We start from the raw sequence: 19,846 nt of genomic DNA, 5'->3' as shown, positions 1-19,846 counted from the left end.
GCGATTCCTTATGAATCGCTATTAAAGACTCGCAAAACGGGTCTTTCATGAATCAGGCTGCTAGTCCCCCTGAGCTACCACAAACAGAATCACCAGTCCGGATTCTAACCCTTAGAGAGGAAATTCTTATAGCATTTGTGTTGGATCATTCTTTGTCTCTGCTGAATGTGATGCAATATACCATATAACAGTAACAAGGGGGCCTAAGCAATGGGTATGGATCATCAGGAGGGCCCTAAAAAAGGTCCTATATTTTCCTCAGTGATTGCTGCCAAAAAGTATGCATCGAGTCTGCAACACCACTTGCTCAGAAAGTGTCACATAAGGACCCTCAAGACTCAGTATTACTGTTAAAATTATTCTTGTGTCCCGAGCACACACCCTAAGACGGTTTGCTGTAGACTTTCAAATGTATGTCAACCCCACGTAGATACACAACGGAGAAAGGCTGGAATAAAGTCTTAACCTGTTGTATATACATATACGACTGGTTTCAAGAAACAATTTCCATATTTGAATAGAGCAAAGACTAAAATCATTGAGTTTGGCAGAAAAGACCAGATCTCCATCTCTTTCAAATGACCTCTAACCCTGGGAAGTCCTCCCTGTACAATGACGAACGTTAAAAAACCTAGGGGCATATTATCAAGGGGGGTTGTCTCCGCTTTTATGGCTTTAAAAGCCAAGAAAGCGGAGATAAAATTATCTCCCTATTACCTAGCTGTCGCTAACACCAGTTAGCGACAGCTAGTTGGAGATAGTGACCATCTTGGGCCCCGCTTTGCATGTCAGTGAAATTTATCACTAATGACATGCAAAGTGGGCGTGCCAAGATGTTAGCGACTGGAAACAGTCGCTAACATAGCTAGCACCTGCCCCTGAGCAGTCCTTAGCCATGTTATCCAATGGTTGGTGGATAACATGGCTAAGAGCATTAGCTCGGTAATGCATGAATATCACTGACTTTTCAGCGATATTCATGCATTTCGGCCGATTTTTATCACTTAGGAGATAAACCTTGATAATAGCAAGGTTCCTAAGCGATAAAAATCGCCGCAGCTCGGCGATAAAAATATTGCCGCTAAGCCAACATAGCGATAATTATCCCTAGTTGTTGGTAATATGCCCCCTAGTCATTGTATTTTAAATCAAAATATTTTTAGCCACCCAAATCAAATCTGTGAATAAAGGTGTACATCTGTAGCTATGCATGCACCAGAATATTCTACCCTTACTCCATCTTGTATAAATGGCAAGATGGACTACTGCAATATGTTATATGAGGGATTTTCAGGAGGAATTTTGAAAAAACAAGACAAGATTTTGTATAAACCTCTGTATTACCACATTAAGCATGGAATATGCTTCACTGGCTCCTAGGAGAGGAGAAAATTAACTTTAAAGTGCACTTGATGGCACATATAGTCCCTCCTCCCCCTGGGCACCATCTGAACCAGGGGCCTCATTTATGAAAAGTGACGCATCGCTGCGTGAAAACAGCGATGCGTCACTTTTCACTGCGCACTCCTTGCGACATTCCTGATGCGTCATATTTAATGTATGATGCATCATGTTGCAAGGAGTTACAGATACGTCAGTATTTCTGACGTATCTGTAAGTGCAAAAGTGATGCATTGCGGCGGCGCAAAACTGACGCAAGGCCTTCATAAATAAGGCCCCAGGAATCTCCAGTCCGCTATGAAGTAAGAGCTCAATCAATAAACATTAAAGAGAAAGAAACACGGAGAACGATCCATCAGAGATCAAGGCCCAACTCTCTGGTCCTCTCCTCAGAGTAGCCCCAAAAATCGATTTTTCAGGAAACTCCTAAGCTATTCAGAATAGGGTTTGACTTGAGTAGACAACAGAACTGAGGTTAGCCAGTTAGAAATATTTGATATAGGTCATGTCCTTTAGACGAATAAACTCCAGCAGTTCCACCTTTCTGGACTTTTATTCGAAATGTACAGAAGAATCTTTGAAGTAACACAAAGTACAATATACAACTTCAAAATAAATAAATTTTAAATTAGTAGTGGCCCAAGATGTTCTGTTTTGTTCTACTATATGAACTCAAAAGCTGTATGGAATCTCATATAGTCTGAAGTCAGCCAGCCTTCCTTTTCATTTTAGACACATTATTGTACCATTTCAATACCTTATGGCTTCTCTGACTCCACACTAAGTGGCAGATTGTCAACGCTCCCCCATCCCCACTTCCAAGCAGTCATTACCCTTCTCCAGAGACTCAGATGCAACACCACCTAGTAGTAGTTGGGACTTTGATCCATGCATTATGATGCAGCAGCTCTCCCCAGACTATGGAAGTGAGGGAAGCTTCTAAGAAGAGCATGTAATGTACGGACTCTTGGTCAATGCTAGAGAATTTCTTTGTGGTATTATAAAACAGAGGCAATTTGGAGTAAACCCCTTGAGCACAAGGCTATGAACCTTAAAGAAATTAGCTCAAGGATGATACTTGCATTGCACAGCTTTGTGCCTTTACAGGAAGATGTCAAATTAATGAACGATTACATATAGGTACAAACCCAGATGTAAATAGGATTAAGTATGGTGTCATTGGCCCTGCTCAAAGGGTGGATGATAAAAATGGCATTGTATAATGATATGCCTCCCTATGCGTTGGGGAGGCAAACCTAGGGGGAAAAGATTATGAAGCGTAAAGTTGGTTTATAGATGATTTTATCCCTCTGAAAGAATATTCTTTGAATGTGTTGTGTCAATGTTCTTTACTGTCTTCCATTCTCTTCAATATTCACAGAGAAAGTGTATCAAGCCATTTTTGTTCTGCACTGCATACACAAGATGGAAATAGTATAAAGTCAACATAATGGTGTAATCATAGATGTGCACAAACTTTATAGCCAACAATATTTCGTAAAATAAAAAACCCAGAAGTGATCATAAAGCACAATGGGCCCAATTACCATGCGGCTCGGAAGGCTCCGACAGATGGCTGGTGCCTTCCGAGCTGTATCGTAATGGGCTGGTTGGATTACTTTCCACCCCCCTCATTTTGATGGAGGCGGTCATAAAGGAATCTGACTGGTCATTCCGGCTGGCTTCCAACGGGCACGTAGAGACCGTCCGCCAGTAGGAATATGGCAAGTAATCTCAAAGGCGGGTCTTTCCGCCCTTGAGGTTACGATGGCGGTTTCCGACATGGCTTCCATGCCGGTCTGTCCGACATGGAAACCATGTCGGAAAGTGTCTCACCTCTAGGGTGCATGTTCTCCAGTTGGAGTCCAAGGGGGCAACATGATCCCTGCAAGGTGCCTGCCACGGGGTGCAGGGATGAACTGCACCTCCCATTTTACTATGGGAGCATGCATTACGACCAGAATGCATGCTGCCATAGTAAAATGTAGGATTCGACTGCACAGTGTTTGGTTGCATCCTAATGAGGCGGTCGGGACTGCAGACCCAGTGTTAGTCGGTCCCATGACTGATGCAGTGTCGGGTGGACGTGCCACCCAACATCGTAATGAGGGCCAGTTTGTGTAATAGAATATAAAACTCATTAGTAAGTCAACCGTGGGAACAAAAAAGCAAGTGGACACTACTTGGGCTAAGTCGGTGAATGGTTGATAACCAGGAGACACAAACACTACAGTGGAGTCCCAAATAAATGATTATATAAGAGATTAACAGGGAACATTGTGTAGCCTCCACCTTTTGTCTTTCTGTGATTTTTCAACTGGGTCTCCACAGGATCTTCTTGATCCCTCTTCTATATACCAGGACTCTGCTTGAAGCTGTAGAGCCATAAAGAAGTATTGAACAAGGCAGGGTATGGCTAGGAGGAGGAGAACAAGAGGTAGTCCCCTTAGACCAGCGTGCCGTTTTCCCTATGCCCTGTTATAGTCAATCCAACCTCACCTTTCGATCTCACTACCACCAATACCCAATACCATCCCACTCACATTAGAAAGTACATGTTTGAAAAACTGTTAGATCAGTTTGTATTTTATAACCCCTGATTCTGTGAGTCCAGTGTTTCTGGAAACTCAAGTCTGAGCAAGCTCTTCCATCACAAGACCAAGAGATCAGGGAGAAAGCCAAAGCCCACCAGGCTTGCACACTGGCTTGTACTCCACTGCGGCTCCGGACTGCCTTCAGAAGCGAACAGCCACAAGTGCTCTATTGTAAGGGGGGAGTAGAAGGGTCAAAGTGAGGAGTAGAAGGGTCAAAGTAAGTGGGGTTCAGTTCAACATGGAAGTCTTGTCTACGGTCTCCTCAAGATCATGCTCCACTTTTCGAGACACTTCGGTACTGTAGCATCTGCACAGTCTGGTGGGTGCTCCACAGTGGGCCACCAATAGGGCCTCTCTGTCAAGACCAAAAATCAGACACTCCTACTATTCTTTACACTGTGTAACAGCCACATCTGCCTGCCTGCTGCAAAACCCGGTGCAAAATCGATTATGGTCAATGCAGTTCAGTTCACAGTAGCCCCATGTTGTGGAACTCTTTCAGCTTGTCTGAGCTTTTAGTCAACCACAGTTTGTATGCTAGGACCTTTATGTCCATGTTCTAATTACAGCTTGAATATTGCGAGTTCCTTAATGAAAAGTAGTGTTGGTTAGAAAGGCAGGCCAAGAGTGTTTTTTTCAGTGCTCTCCTTTTAGTCCGTATTATAGCAAATAAAAACCAATATTAGGGGCATATCAACAACAACACGCGATAATTATCGCTAAATGCGTTTAGCGCGCTTGTCATTATCGCCGTCTATCGCCGTATCACATTGCCGTATTAGTGGTGTATTTGCAACGCTTTGCTAACAGGCGATGTGAAATCCAGTGATGGACGTGAGAATGAGCATTAGCGAGCAAAATCCTATGATAAGGGAACTGCGCTAATGAAAATGTAGATAATAGGGAGATGTGGACTTAACCTTGCGATCCAACTCCCATTAAACAGATAGCTAAGTCGGAAATAAAGCAGACGTTTGATACCAGCGATAACCACGGTTAACATGGCTTTTATTATTGCTTCGCTTGTCAGGGGCCAGCTTGCAAATACTGCAATGTCTGGTTAGCAAGTTTTCCCCTGTTGTTTCTGGGAAGCAACGCCTACTTCGCATCTCATTAGCGATGAGGGCTGAGGCGGTAATGCAACGACTGCTAACATGCGCTAATGCATGTTAGCAGCGCTTTGGTAAGAATGAGTTAAAATAATTGCCGCTTTTCTAGCGCTATGTGCTGGAAAAGCGGCGTTATGTCTCTTGTTGATATGCCCCTGCGTAATCTCAATTTACAAGACAAAGATACTTAATCCAACTACATTGTACAAATATTTACACAATCTATGACATTGTTCTCCTGAGTGAATATTTACTATACTCACATTCAGCCCCCGTGTGAATTGAGACACATTGTCACTGTCCTGGATTTTTAGTTCAGAGCATGTAACATTCTTTATCTCCTTACTTCAATTTTAGCATTGTTAATTTGAGCCTAAAAATCATTGTATGCAAAGTACTTTTGGCTGAAATATCAGGACGGAGGGTGTCCCTAGAAACTTGAGTCTGAAAAATATGGGGCTGTACATCTCTAGGCAGCCAGTAGCTATAGAGAAAAGAACCATGGTAGGTCTCCAGTTTTACCTTAGATTACATAGTGCTGCTGAACCCCAGTGTATTTTTTAGAGAATCCTTATTTTCCAATTTCTAATCTTACTTCATCGTTATACATTATGTTATTCCATTCTTTTAAATATGCACTTTCATCACTTCTGTAGTACCTTGGTATGACCTTCCTGTAAAGACAATACAATAAACAAGTTGCAGATGACTATGGAATAAGGATAGTTAAGCTTTTCTGTAACATCAGGCAGTCCTCGATGTCTTTCAGCATAAGGGCCCAGTTGTTATGTAACTGCATAGGCTGAAAAGGCACAGTTGTACATCATGCTCCTTTTGGTTTTAAGGAACACAAGTTACAGGCTGTGAAGAATTCTGATGAGCATAGAGCAGAGTAGCGCTGAATCATCTCATGTATATCATCTGGACACATCAAGTAGTTGTCCTGATTTAAAATAGAGCACCTGGAGTTCTGCCTCATTCACAAAAGGCAGCCTTGCAATGTTCTAAGAGTCGGGATTGCAATATTGTAACACACTAGTCCAACTAGGAGTTTTCCCACAATTTTAAGCTTGTGAATGTCATGATGCAGCCGTTTGGAAGGTCAGGATATGCCCCATTTACAGAATTCAAGCGTGAAACCAAGGGGCATATTTACAAGAAATGCCACTGCGGCATCGATGCATCAGATTTCTTGCAACTGCCGCAAAGGCCCTAACAACATCACCAATGTGCTGTATTAAAGATACAGTGCTCCATGGTGCAAGGATTTAATGGATCCGTCAGAAATTCTGACTAATTTTTTAGCACCGAAGTGGCGCATTGCTGAAATTTGTTGTAAGACTGATGCAATTGCAGCAATGCGTCAGATAACAGAGGTGCGTCCCATGTTAAAAGCCCCTCGTCAATTCTTATTCCTGATTTGAGAAGGCGTAGGGATTTTGACGCAGTGACACAGTGAAAAGTTTTGCATTTCACTGCATCAGTTCTACGTGGTTTGTAAAGTGGGAGCGCCTACCCTGCATACATTATACCTGGCACAGGTATTATGTGGCGCAGGCCTATCCAAACTGATGCATTGGGCCCAATGCATCAGTTTGTAAATGTTATGTTAAATAAAATGTATTGAGCGCACGTACGCCCGTAGGCTTCATGGCGCTATTGGAAGATTTGCAGAGACATAACACAACAAAAGAAAAGACAGAATTAACTATGGATAAGCTTATAAATATTGAGCAGTGTGGAACACTGATGCGCTGCTGCTGCTGCGTCAAAAAACAATTACACTGCAGCGGCACTAGCTCCTTGTAAATATGCCCCTAAGTCTATTATTTCATTGTCATTGTGGAGAAATGACAGCACTGGGAAGACCTGTTTCAGCTACCATAAATTAAAGCAAAAATATTAACTACAGCAGGCAGAGTTTCTATGCAATGTTTAGCTTGAAAAAGCACCTTCAGATGTGTCAAGCCAAGCCTTAGCAGAGGTGCTAATTAGCCAATCCTCTGCCTTTGGTTAGGTTATCCTCAGATTGTGCATTCTCATCCGGTTATAAATCTGATGCAAGCTTTCAGTGAATAATGATCTAGAAGGTTTGTTGGAAGGTCTGTACTGGTAATAAAGGTGGTGTCATAATTATAAAATAGTTTGCAGACACTCTGAATTACCTTGGTCAATGGAACAAAGTAAATGTGAATGATTAAAGGGCAGAGGCACATACTGTGTGACAATATTCAAAGTATGAGTGAACTGTGCTCTTGACTATAAGAACAGTTCAGTTCACTTAAAAGCTACCCGTTGGACACCAATGTCTTGGAAGAGAATGAGGATAATGCTGTGTACAACGAGGAAGCTGCCAGACCATGTGCCCTGACACTGCCATCATCAACTTCTCATCCCAGTTACTGGCCATCATAAGCTTGGCGTCTCATAACAACCTCTAGTTCTCTTTGGGAAGGACAGATTGAACCCACAATTTCTTACTCATTAGATTCCATTCATGGCAGGAAAGAGCAGCCATTTTGTAACTGGGTTTTAAACTGGTCTGAGTTCAGGTAGTAATCGAATGCATGTTTGACGCGCCAGTGGATATTTATTTTGCGTAAAATAATCTCCCGTTGCTGGAGGTGTTCATGGTATTGCACAAAACATGGGGAAATATTAGCAAGGCCCTGCGATAATAATCGCTCAGCGCTTTTAGCGCAAGGATAATTATCGCAGGATAACGCTGGATTCTAAAGCGGAGATAGTGTGCTATCAGCAATGCTTATCTCCCAAGCGATAGAAATCCATGCGTTAGCTGGAAAACAGTGTGATTATCGCTGGAAATCCAGTGATAATCACACTGCTACCAGCAAAACCTTGCTGATAGGGCAGGGTGATCTTAGCAATGTAATCCACCTCCCTTTGGATTACATGGCTAAGTCCGGTCACAAGCAGGCGTTAGGAAAGTAGCATTAACTGTGGTTAGCGCTACTTTTCTTAACGCTCTGCTTGTTAGTGTGTAGCTTGATAAATGGAGAAATGTCAGTTAGCGACATTTCTCCAGTTATTTTGGCATAGAACGCCCACTTTGCATCTCATTAGAGATGCAAAACTGGACGTTGTTGAAAGGGGCGCTAAATCAGCAAAACACGCAATAGCATGTCTTAACTGATAAGGCAATGAAATTATCGCCACTTTTAGCCCGAAAACGGCCGCAAAAGCGGCGATAATTTCATATCGCCGCCTTGGTAATATGCCCCATGGTTCCCTGTGGCCACTGACAGCATTGTTGTCAAGGCAACCTTGTTTTGTTTATCATTTTCTTTATTATTCCCACTGTGCAATGGCCCCCAATTTAAAAATTACCAAAAACAAGTCACAGATTCAGAACTATCAGGTAGCATTAATGTGCTTCTAAACCATAACACTAGCATTAATAAAGAATCTATTATTCTTATCTAGACAAAATGTGTAAAGAAATCTTTTTACATTCTCCTTATCTAGAAAGTATGTGTACAGAAATACTTCTTGCATTCTATAAATGCTAAATAAGCATAGATTATTGTGTGGCCATTTACAGGAAATTGTAGAGTGTCCTTCCCAATACTTACCCCAACCCCCTGAAACCCCTTAAAAAGCGAGGCACTCATTACTAGTGCCCTGTACTTTGGGTCATAAGACTGCACCTGGTAAATACTGATATTAGAGGAAGTGGTATTTACCAGGGGTAGTATCATCTTCCCATTCAGGCCTCTGCAGCTCATCTAGTGAGATGCGTCACCTTGTAAAACCCACCGCCACATTATTCCTGTGTCAACTTTAATGTATGTAGGGTGGACGTTCCCACGCATGAAAGCCTCGTAGAAGTGATGCGGTGAAATCTACAAGATTTCACTTTGCCACTTCCAGTACGCCACTACCTCAATACCCTATGCCTGCTTGGAGCAGGCGCAAGGAGTGATGCAGTGTATTGGGAATAGGCCTAGTCGTGCATTGCTGGAGTTGCGTCCTGCTTGCGACACAACTCCAGCAATGCGTGACTTTTGCACCAACAGATGCGTCAGAATTTCTGACGCATCTGTCAATCCTTCCGGCACGGTGCGCTGTATTGAAAATACGTCACATCCATGGTGGTGCAAGGGTTTCGAATGGAGGTGCAGGGAAAATGACATCTGTACAGATGCATCAGTTTCTTGTAAATCTGCCCCTGGGTTTTCTCATTTGACCTAATAAAAGTTGTGTTAGGAAACAAGTGGTAATTTCACGTTATTTGTAATCACAGGTAGCGTGCAACCCTCTTTTCAGGATCGAATTTAAAGAGGGCATCAGTCTGCAATGCAAGGCCCTTATTTATGAGGCCTTACGTCAGTTTTGCGTCACCGGTGCGTCACTTTTTGTGACGCACCAGCGGCGTACAAAATGCGCCTTGTTGCGCCATATTTAAAAAGTGATGCATCTAGGTAGATGCGTCACTTTTTAAACCCCTGCGCCACATTATACCTGCGTTAGGTATAATGCATGCAGAGGGGGCGTTCCCCCGCAAAAAGCCTCATAATAGTGACGCAGTGAAATCTATGAGATTTCACTGCGTCACTTTTAGGATGCTGTTGCGTCAAAATCTTGCGCCTGCCTCACAGCAGGCGTAAGACTGACGCAAGCCCTTTCACATGGGGCTTTCCCCATGTGAAAGGATGCATTGCTGGAGTTGCGTTACTTTTGTGACACACTCCAGCAATGCGTCACTTTTGCGCTTACAGATGCGTCAGAAATACTGACGCATCTGTAAGTCCTTGCGACATGATGCGTCATACATTAAATATGACGCATCATTGGTGTCGCAAGGAGTGCGCAGTGAAAAGTGACGCATCGCTGTTTTCACGCAGCGATGCGTCACTTTTCATAAATGAGGCCCCTAGAATTTTGGATTTTGCATTATTATAACTACCTATAATTTTGCTTGAACGATAGAAACGATCACATAATCAGTCAGAGCTTGCGGATAAAGGAGATAGTTCCACTATTGTTAGTTGATTGATTAATTCACTGGTAACCATGAAGTGCTGGAATTTGCATTGTTGATATGGAGTAAAAACAAAGGAAAGACTTATCATGAGCCTAGAGTATTGAAATAACATTACCTCCTCGTTAGTCTTCCTCGCCACATGATTTACATAGTGAGCATAAGCTCCACGACAGAACCCTCCAAAGCAAAAAAAGCCTCCCACCCCTCCCAACATGGCCGACCAGTCCCACCTGACCTCTATAAGAGGCGGGCCGGCCCAACCAACAGCCTGTTTTTTTTGTTCTGCGCGATTCTCTCCAGAGGCGCTGTTCAGGTAAGATGGGCTGGCGTGAGCTGGCCCTTGGGTTTTAGGGTTGAGGACCTGCTCTAGCGGTCTCTGGTGCCTTATGCCTAAAAATCCCCCCCCTCTTCCTTCCCCCGGTCCTATGGGGCCGGTTAGGTGCTGCTCTAGCGTGCCAGGGGTGTACAGGGGGGGGGGGGGGGGGGGGGCGGCCGGGGATGTGGGGTGTTTGGTCATTCCCTTGTATCCCCAGGTCGTTACTGATGGGCCCTGGCCACGATGTGGGCTTTTGGGTCCATCGCAGCAGACGCCCATCGTGTGAATGTGTATCTTGTACCCCTGGGCTCGAGCTGCTCCCCTGTCTGCCTGCAGTTTGTAAATCTCGTCATGTATTCTTACTGCGGTATGTAGATGATGTGAGACTCTGTAGGGTAATGCAGTTGCATTTGAAGGTCTACAAATGGAGGGCTGGCTAGTCATGACGGTTTCCGCCCCTCCCTGCTGTGTTTTGTGCAACTGAAGATGCGCTCTGCCTTCTTTCCATGCGCTGGCTGCTTTTGCCGGCTCTGGGCTTTCGTTGTAATAGCTCTGTTGTAGAGCGCGACGTGCTGGCCTTGCCTGGGGCAGCAGCGCTTCGGCAAGGCGGGTGAAATCAGTTGGCCCGCGTAGGTTCGAATCTTGCTTGAAGGGCACACAGCGTGTGATACCCGGCCTCGAGGCGGTGACCCTCACAGGGGTTCATGGCTATGTGTTAGGGCGTTTGACTATGTAATCTAAACGTCCCGGTTTCGATCCCGGGTATCGGCACTGTTGAGAGGTTCCTTCCGTCTCACAACATAGGGACGGTCCTACCTTGCCTGTCGGCGGGTCCTCGGGGGCTCCGCTGTCCGGGTCCGGATGCTCTCCTCATGCTTCTCGTGGTCGCGGCGCAGGGCGCCACCGCCTCCCTTCGTAACATTTGGCCCTACGGGCCGCGGCGGTTTGCCGAGCTGGTGTTGGCTCAGGACGCCCCCCGCCCCTCGGGGGCGGGGTTTTAGTTGCCACCAGGTGCGTCCGATGAGGTCTTTCATCGGTCTTCCGCGGCATTCTCCGGCAGATTTGGACGCAGCATGCACGGCGCGTCTGTCTCCTTCTCGGAGGGTCCGGGGTTCATTCCTCGGTGAGGGCATTTTTTCATTTCTTGGGGTGCAACACTGGCGCGTTGTAATGGCAGTTTCGCTAATGTTTTTTGTGTCCGGCCCAGTATTGTCTGGCTGTGTCAAGCAACACAGAGTGTAGTGTTCGTGTTGTTGGAGGTGGATGTTTGCCATATGCTATTGTGTCATGACAAGATTCTCTGTGCTACACTGGCGCGACCTCTGGGTGCGCGGTACGACGTGGGGTCGGATCCCTTGTGTTTGTTTTCCCATTCTGACGCCCTGGCTCGCCCTGGGCCGTCAGGTTGCTCCGGACTCGAGTGAGTTTGAGTGGCTGGGTGGCTGTGCCTTCTGGTCTCCTTGGGGGGGAGAAGGATCCCTTCTGTCTCCGTCTACGGGGTCTCCCTGTTTGGCGACGCTAGCCCTTCTGGCCTTGCGCGGCGGGGGCCCTTGAGCCCCTCCTCGCCTCGTCTGCCTCTCGACCAGTGGGAGTGTGGCCCGATGGTTGGTGCAGCAAACCCGGGCGGCCCCGGGCCCAGTAGTCGGTTCCCCGCCTCGGCGGGTCTTGGGGGGCGGTTGCGTCCCCGGTCCTGGTATTTCTCGCCTCGGTGCCTATTCCACTCCTGGAGTCACGTTCTGCGGCTCTGGGCAATAGCTTGCTTTTTCTCCTCATCGGCCCCCTCCATGCTTCAGGGGCCTGGCCTCCACCTTGGGGGTGTCCGGGGATGGACGCCTCAGGTAGTTAACCAGGAGGGGGTCCACAACAGCTTTCGTGCGAGCGCCTTAGGCCCTTGCGGGGGTGTTGTGTGCTGGGTTTGCGGCGTGTTGCGCTTCTGTGCAGTTCGGCATGGCTCCTACACAGGGGGGTCACGCAAGTGCGTGATTCGTCCCGCGTTATGGCGTGAAATTCCCTCTGCCGGCGGCGGGGGTGATTCCCGGGGTTTCTCGGGGTGCGTTCTCTGCGCATGTCTCCGGACTCCCTGCCTCTGCCTGCGTCCGTTGTGATGGGCGTTGGGGAGGTGGGCTTTGTCACCTTTGCCACTCAGATGGCCGCAAGGCTGGCTCGGCCGTCTGGTCTGGCTGCGTCCTTGTCGGCGGTGACGGCGTTTTCGGCAAATGTCCTACTCGGGCTGTCTCCGGTCTTTTCATTTGGAGCCCGCTCCCCCGGACGCGGCCGTCCTTCGGACTCCCCGTCCGCCTGTGGATCCGGGCCCGAGTTTCGGCTCTCCCCGGTCTGGTGCAGGTACTGCCGCTCCCTTCTTTTTTTCACCCCTAGGTCCTGGCTTTCGGCCCTCTCTCTACTGGGGGTTCCCTGGGGGGGGGGGGGGCTGTGGCCTCCGTTGCGTCCCGTCTTGGGACGCGGGTGCTCGCTTCGGCAGCACAGATACTAAATTTGGAATATAACTGTCCCCGGGGCGTTTGCCTTCTCGACGGGTTGAGGGGGGCCGGCTCCTTCCTTGGTCTCGCCTGTTGGTTTTTTCGGACACCTGGGGTCGGCCTGTGGGGCCGGCCGGCGAGTGGGGGTTCCCTCTCTCAGTTGCGGGTACTTCCGTTGGCCTTGCCTTCCGGCCCGGGGGTGGGAGCTGTGCTCCTGGCCCGCCTGGTGGATGTTCTTCGCCGGGTGTGGGTCTTGTTGCTCCCTGTCGGGACGGGTGATTCCTCTCGGCCTCGTTTTTTTTTCATGGGCTTCACGTCAGGCGGTGTCTCTCCTCCGTCGGCCCCATGCTCTAGGTGCGGTGGTCCCTTCGGATCCCGTCTCGGGCTTGTACGCCTTCGGGGGTCGTATGCCTGGTCCCGGTACTTCCCTCTGGTTTGTCCAGGGGGGTAGGGGGCGTTTGGGGGTCGTTGGGATCTCCTGCTGTCGCACGGCTCCTCGTGCTTCGGAGGTGGCTGGCGGTCCTCCTGGCCTGCCATCTTTTGCACCGGTGCTTCAGGGTCCCCAGGTCTTGGTCGGGTCGGTCGACCTGAGGGTGTAGGTGTCACCGGTCATGTCCCTTCGGGCTGTCTTTCCCCCGGGGTCCGACTGGGTGGGGGCGGTTCGACTGGGTCGGATCTAGCCTTCGTTGCCTGGTCTCGCCCGGACCCCGGTGGTGTTGCGGCGCCTGGGGCCTCGACTCGGTCTGCCTCCGGTGGCCCTGTTCGCAGTGGGGGACTCGGCCCTCCTGCCCAGATTCCACTCTCTCCTCCCGGGTCCTTGTGGTTCCCGGTCGGTCGCTTGACCTTTCGGTCTGCTGTTCACGTTTCACCCGTGCCCTCTGATCTCACGGTTCCTCTACGGGATTCTCGTGGGCAGGGCCGGGGTGCTCCTGGGCGCTCGCTTCGGCAGCGCATGGACTTCTGTTGGAACGATACAGAGCTGAGTGGCTTGGCCCCTGCGCATTGACTCGCAACTTCGGGGGGCGTTCCAGTTTGTGGTTCCCGGCGGGGCCGCCGCCCCTGGTACCCGCTCCCTTTGCGAGCTGGCGGTTCGAGCCTACTGGCCGAACAGGGTTCTTCTCGTTCCAGGGTTGGGTCCCCCGCACCCGGAGTCGGGGTTGTGCCGTCCTTTTCTGCTGGCCTGCCTCCATCTGCAGGCCTGATTCTTGTGCGGTTGTCGCTGCTTGCTCGGGGTTGATCTGCTGGGGCGGTGGTTTGGCTGCTGGGCTGCCACTGGTCTTCCACTTTCTCTTACGGTGCCTGGCGAGGGGCTTCCCTCTGGCTTTGGTGCGGTTGGCTTGGTGCTGTCCGCGCCTCCGTGGAGTGCTAGCTTCGGCAGCACATATCCTATAATTGGAACGATACAGAGAAGATTAGCATGGCCCCTGCGCACGGATGACACGCAAATTCGTGAGGCGTTCCATATTTCCCCTTGCGGGTCTTGGATTCCTGGCTGAGGGATTGTCCTTGGGCGTGGCCTCATCTTCCCGGTGGGCCTGATGGGCTGCCTTGCGGGCCTTCCACAGTCCGGTGTTCGACGGGCTGGTTTCCCTGGTGGCTCGCTTGGCTCCGGAGTTTGTTTTCTCCGTCGCCCTCGGACGCTCTGCCTGTCTCCCCCGTGGGTTCTCTCTCTCGTTCTACGAGCTCTTCAGGGTCCGCCCATGGTGCCCCTGGCCTCGGTGGCTTTGCGGTTCCTCACCTTTTAGGTGGTTTTATTCCTGGTGGCGGTGGTGTCTGCTGGGCGGATGGGCGTGCGGGGGTCGTGCCTCCGCTCCCCTCCCTTCTTGCGGGTTTTGCCGGACAGGTTGTTCCTCCGGCTTGTCCCCCGTTTCCTTCCCGGGGTTCCTTCCCTTGTGTCCCGGGCTCGGGTGGCGTCTTTACCGCCTTTCCCGGCCGACATGGTTCCTCTCTGGTCCGTGCTGGTTGTCCGGTGTGCGGTTTTGGTTTCTCTTGACCGCACGTCTTCCCTTTCCCGGTGGGATGGCCTGTTGTGTCTTTTGGGTCCGGTTCGTTCGGGCCACTGGCCCTCTCTTTCCGCCTTGGTTCGCTGGCTTACACAGGCTATCATCCTTTCCTACGCTCCGCTGGGTTCGGTGGATCCGGCGGGGGTCCAGGGTCGGTCCACGGGGTGTGGCTCTGTGCCCTGGGCCCCATTCATGGGTGTCTCCTCTGTGGAGTTGTGTCAGGCATCGACGTGGTCGTCCCCCACCTTGTACATGGGTCACTATCAGTCCCGGGGGGGTCTTCGCTGGGGCCGTTCTAAGTGCAGGAGCTGCGACTCCTGGTTGGCCTACTTTTCCTTTGTGTCTTGATTTCAGGTTTCCTGTGATCCCTGTTTTCTTTTCATTTATTCTACTTCAACCTTGGGTTGGTTTCTCTGCATCACCGTGTGGTGTTGTTCTTATGGTGGTCAATGAAGCCTTGTTGGCTTGGGTATTTGCTCACTATGTAAATCATGTGGCGAGGAAGACTAACGAGGAGGTAATGCCCCGGTTACTTACCGGTAATCTTCATTACTCCGAGTATAGTCTTCCTCGCCACATGAGTTCCCTCCCCCCCTCCCTGTCTGGCTATCGGCTTCATTGTTTGCTTGGTAGATCAGGCTGTTGGTTGGGCCGGCCCGCCTCTTATAGAGGTCAGGTGGGACTGGTCGGCCATGTTGGGAGGGGTGGGAGGCTTTTTTTGCTTTGGAGGGTTCTGTCGTGGAGCTTATGCTCACTATGTAAATCATGTGGCGAGGAAGACTATACTCGGAGTAATGAAGATTACCGGTAAGTAACCGGGGCATTGCCACTGCTTTCACCTAAAGGAAAACACCACTAAAGAATATTTTCTGTAGATTGCATTAAAGATGCAAAATGTTCTCTTTTGAACTAAACTTATATCTATTAGAAAAACTAATAACTTTGATATTTTTTCATGTGTTTCTTGCAGGGCAATGAAAAGGAACAAGAGCAGCTACCTGAGTATATACCAGTGTTTTCTGACAAAGTTCCCAACACGACAAACCAAATGATTGGCAGCAGAATGGATACCGACATTGGTAAAGCGCTCATGAACATGGAGTACATTCTCCTCAGTGGAAACCAAAAGAAGAAACTGGGAACCGAACTCGTGCCCTGCTAGGAATAAACTGCTGATGAGAGAGGCGGGGTTAGACTTCCAATGTTTCCGGTACATGCAAGACTTTGTCATTGATTCACGTGTCAAATGAACCCGCCTCTTTGCCTTGTACACGAGGACAGCTCACTTCCGGTGGGACATATGACCACAGCACACACTGAGGTGCTGCAGGTGCAGACTGTACTTTTAGGTGATGAGTTATATAAGGTAATATTAAATGCTTATCAAACCGATATTCTTCATCACATTATTCATTTTGTCTCACCTGATCTGTGTCATTATGCCACGTCTGTCCATTGGCCCTGCGTTGTAATTAGGACAGGGCAGCAGGTGCATTTTATCATCTTGTTGTGCTATGAATCGAGCACAACTTTTACCAAAAAGTGATGGTATTTGTTCTGTTCTTGATGGCAAGAGAGCATTCTGTCATCCCAAATAGGCATTTGTCCATGTGCAATGAGCCAGCATTTCCAGCCTTTCAACCATTGTGTATAAATAATGTATTAACAGCAGTGGAGCACCAGAGGGTGAAGAAGTACAATGCCATTCCTGAAGGTCACGTGCGGCACTAAACCATCATATATCAGCTGATGGTAACAGCTTGAACTGCATCACATGACAACACAGGGCATGACCGCAAGAGAAACTACAGAAAATATCTTTTCATGTAGACCGTTTGCATGTACATGTGACTAAGGGGCAGATTTACTAACAAGTCACGCAACGCAATGCAGCAAGACGACTTGCTGCGTTGAGTGACAGGGAGAGAGCAGGATTGTGCCATATCCACTACGGTATGTTGCATTCCTCCTCTCTCCCTGTGCTGGCGCACTGAGTGCTGCGTAACACCATCGCATGCACCCTTGCGTCGTGATGCAAGGGTGATGCCATTGCAGCCAGGATTGTTTTTGTTCAGGAAGGGGCACCTTCCTGTTCAACAGCAATCCTCTGAGGTTATTTTGTCTTTCTATGTGTGCTGCACATTGCAGCGCACGTAGAAAGAGGAAAAAGAAACATATTTCTCCTTGTTACACTTCAGCTGGGAAGGCGTAGCATTTTATTCCCAGGATTACTAGTGTTTGTAAATCTGGGAATGTGCTAAGAACTTTGAGTGGATCGCTGATAACACCCATAGAATGCCTTCCCAGCACAGAGTAATGCTAGTTAGCGCAAGTCGCTGCCTTGTGTTACTCCAGTTTAACCATGCCATGTAGAGCCGTGCAAGGTGGCTCTGTGTGGCACAGTAATTCTGATTTAAGGGCTTGTGTCACCTTGTGCGCTGCAACGGCAAAGCGAGCTCTTAGTAAATTTGGACCCGTGTCCAGTTTGAAATAAATGAATAAAGAAATTGCAAACAGTGAGAATTGTACCAAATTTGAGCGTAGAGCAAAGACGCAGCATCATCTGAGATGTTCCGAGAAGGTCCGAAAGTGGATAGACTAAATGCTGTCTGACATTTTATATCAAATTCTGATTTTATGTAATGGATACCAATGTATTATTTGATCAATAATGGTTTATTCTAGAGCTGCCATTATTGGTATACAATGATGCTGTGGTTCCTAACGGCCTAAAGTATACAATACAAAACCCAGCTAGACCTGTAGTCCTAGTCCAGCCGGCCATACCTTTTAACTGATGAGATGACCTTTCATCTAAAAGTACTGGAGTATTTTTGGGGACGCCTAAAAGTAATCTCTTGGCAGCACTTGCACATTGTGAATGGACCTTGCTGAAGCCTTTGGGATTACTTTCAGAGAAGTGTGGGACTGTAAAGCTATAGCTGCTACCTTGGCCCTATGACGAGCATGCATTCCGAAAGGAAAGAAGTCCCAGATAAAGTACCTTCCCATTATAAATAGAACAATGCTCAAGCAAAGTAAGCTTAGGAAGGCTGCCCTTTTTATGACTCATCCCCACTGCCAGCTCTTGTTTTCTCCATTTGTGCCATTAAAGCCCATATTTAGGCCATAGAGCAAGAATAGCTGTGGGTAAGCTGGTGGAAGAGGGGTGCAGGACTTGAGAGTGCAAGTGTCACTAGGTAAATATTTTTACTTTCACCTACCTACCAACTAAGCAAATTAAAACAGACGGGGAGAGGCAGCAAATAGTAATTCCTTTAACAGGGGTCAACCAAAGAAATTTTTTATCATCCGCTGGCCAAACTCAGGCCCACCTTGACTCATACAACAGGGCAAAAAAGACAGCGTCAATTCACTTATAATTGCAAAGGGCCGTGTATGCAGTGCTGAATTGGGTTGTGTCATCCGAGTGCCTGCCCAAAACTTTAGTAAATGTGGCCCTAGGCATTTTCGCACAAACTGATAACCAGTTCTTAGTGTTTTCAAAAGGCATTTGTTAGAACTAGTTGGCAGGTTATGCAAGTGGGACCCTTCCTAATCAGGATAAGGGAGGTACGCTACTGAAATAACCCCTGCTCACCCCCTTGGTAGCTTGGCATGAGTAGTCTGGCTTATCTCAAAGGCTGTGTGTAAAGCATTTGCTATAACATACAGTAACACAGTAAGAACACTACAAAAGGACACCACACCAGCTTAGAGCAATATGCAATATTCATCTGGTAAAACAAGACCAAAACGTCAAAAATCGAAAATACAATAGTGAGAATGTGTACCTTGCAAGAATAACCTTAAAAATGCAGGGGCATATCAGCAAGGGCTTTATCTCCGCTTTTTTGGCTTTAAAAGCCAGAAAAGCGGAGATAAAATCATCGCCCTTTCAGCAAGATGGTGCTAACATGCATATTCGCATGTTAGCACCCTTTTGCACTACGTCTACCTTTGTGTCTCTAATGAGATGCAAAGTGGGCGTTCCTGACATACACTACATGTCAGGACATCAATAGCGCGGCTTCGTTCTATCAGCAAGGATGCCCTAGCATTTTAGCAGATGTTAGGTTTTGGAGAAAACTGTTTTCTCCAAAAACTAACGTCTGCTAAATTCTTGACTTAGCCACCCCTAACATAGGAGGTGGATTCTGCTGATCGACCACAGGGTCATATCAGCAAGGTTATCGCCGTTTTGCAGGGAACATCGCTGGAAAACCAGCGATGTTCCCTGCAAAACGGTGATTTCCCCGCTATTGCAGGAATTTTTATCGCCTTGGAGATACGCGTTGCTAATAATACAATATCTCTGCGATAAAAACCTGCGATAGTGGGCGTTAGGGAAAGGAGCGCTAAGTACGCTTTGCGATAGTTATCGCAAAGCGTTGCTGATATGCCCTGCAGTTCCTTGAAGGCAGTAGCTCTGTCTGGTGCTACCACTGTGCTGGAGACAACCAAATCCAATCGTTCCAGTCAACCGCATGGGTGCGGACTGGCATCAGTGTCAGAAGACTTGTAAACAGTCAATTTTATCCCGGCCGATCACGGCGGTGTAGGCCACCGCTGGCAGACATCGAGGCTATGGTGTGAAGCTGAGGGGTGCGTCATGAGATGCCTTCAGGTCTAGGTGCAGGCAGCAGCTCAGTGGGGGTTGTCCAGCGGCGCCGGTCAAACCAGGGCTGCGGTGCGAAGTGGGGCGGTGCTCATCGCACAGTTGATGGTCACAGTGCCAGCAGCAATGTCTGTCGAAGATCGGATGTCAATAGGGCTGGCGTCAGTGGGCCGCAGCTTTGGTGTCGGACAGGGCTGTGCTTTGTCTACTTTATGAGTGGTGCGCCCAGACCACAATGCAGACCCCGGGGTGATGTCTGCTGACAATGGCGTCGCTGATGAGACCAGGGTAAATGAGTGAAGCGAGACGGTGTGGAGTACGGT

The 19,846-nt window shown here is 48.3% G+C and overlaps 1 protein-coding gene and 2 non-coding genes across 3 annotated transcripts in view; all 3 read left to right on the top strand.

Moving 5' to 3' along the window:
- CIMIP5 (ciliary microtubule inner protein 5) overlaps positions 1-16,297 on the top strand; it is a 44,318-nt gene extending 28,021 nt beyond the window's left edge. The window contains exon 3 of the mRNA XM_086925192.1: positions 15,876-16,297. Within this exon, the coding sequence (XP_086781318.1) occupies positions 15,876-16,067 (192 nt within the window). The 3' untranslated portion in view covers positions 16,068-16,297. The remainder of the gene's footprint in view (positions 1-15,875) is intronic.
- On the top strand, positions 13,836-13,939 carry LOC147707170 (U6 spliceosomal RNA). Its single transcript, XR_015296942.1, has one exon. It is a non-coding gene; the product is annotated as a U6 spliceosomal RNA (small nuclear RNA).
- LOC147707169 (U6 spliceosomal RNA) lies at positions 14,265-14,371 on the top strand. Its single transcript, XR_015296892.1, has one exon. It is a non-coding gene; the product is annotated as a U6 spliceosomal RNA (small nuclear RNA).
- Positions 16,298-19,846: the final 3,549 nt, after the last annotated feature.

This window comes from Lissotriton vulgaris, chromosome 6, assembly GCF_964263255.1.
Source record: "Lissotriton vulgaris chromosome 6, aLisVul1.2, whole genome shotgun sequence".
NCBI lineage: Eukaryota > Metazoa > Chordata > Amphibia > Caudata > Salamandridae > Lissotriton > Lissotriton vulgaris.
Note: the sequence above shows the minus strand (reverse complement) of the source record. Positions and strands in the feature narration are given on the sequence as shown.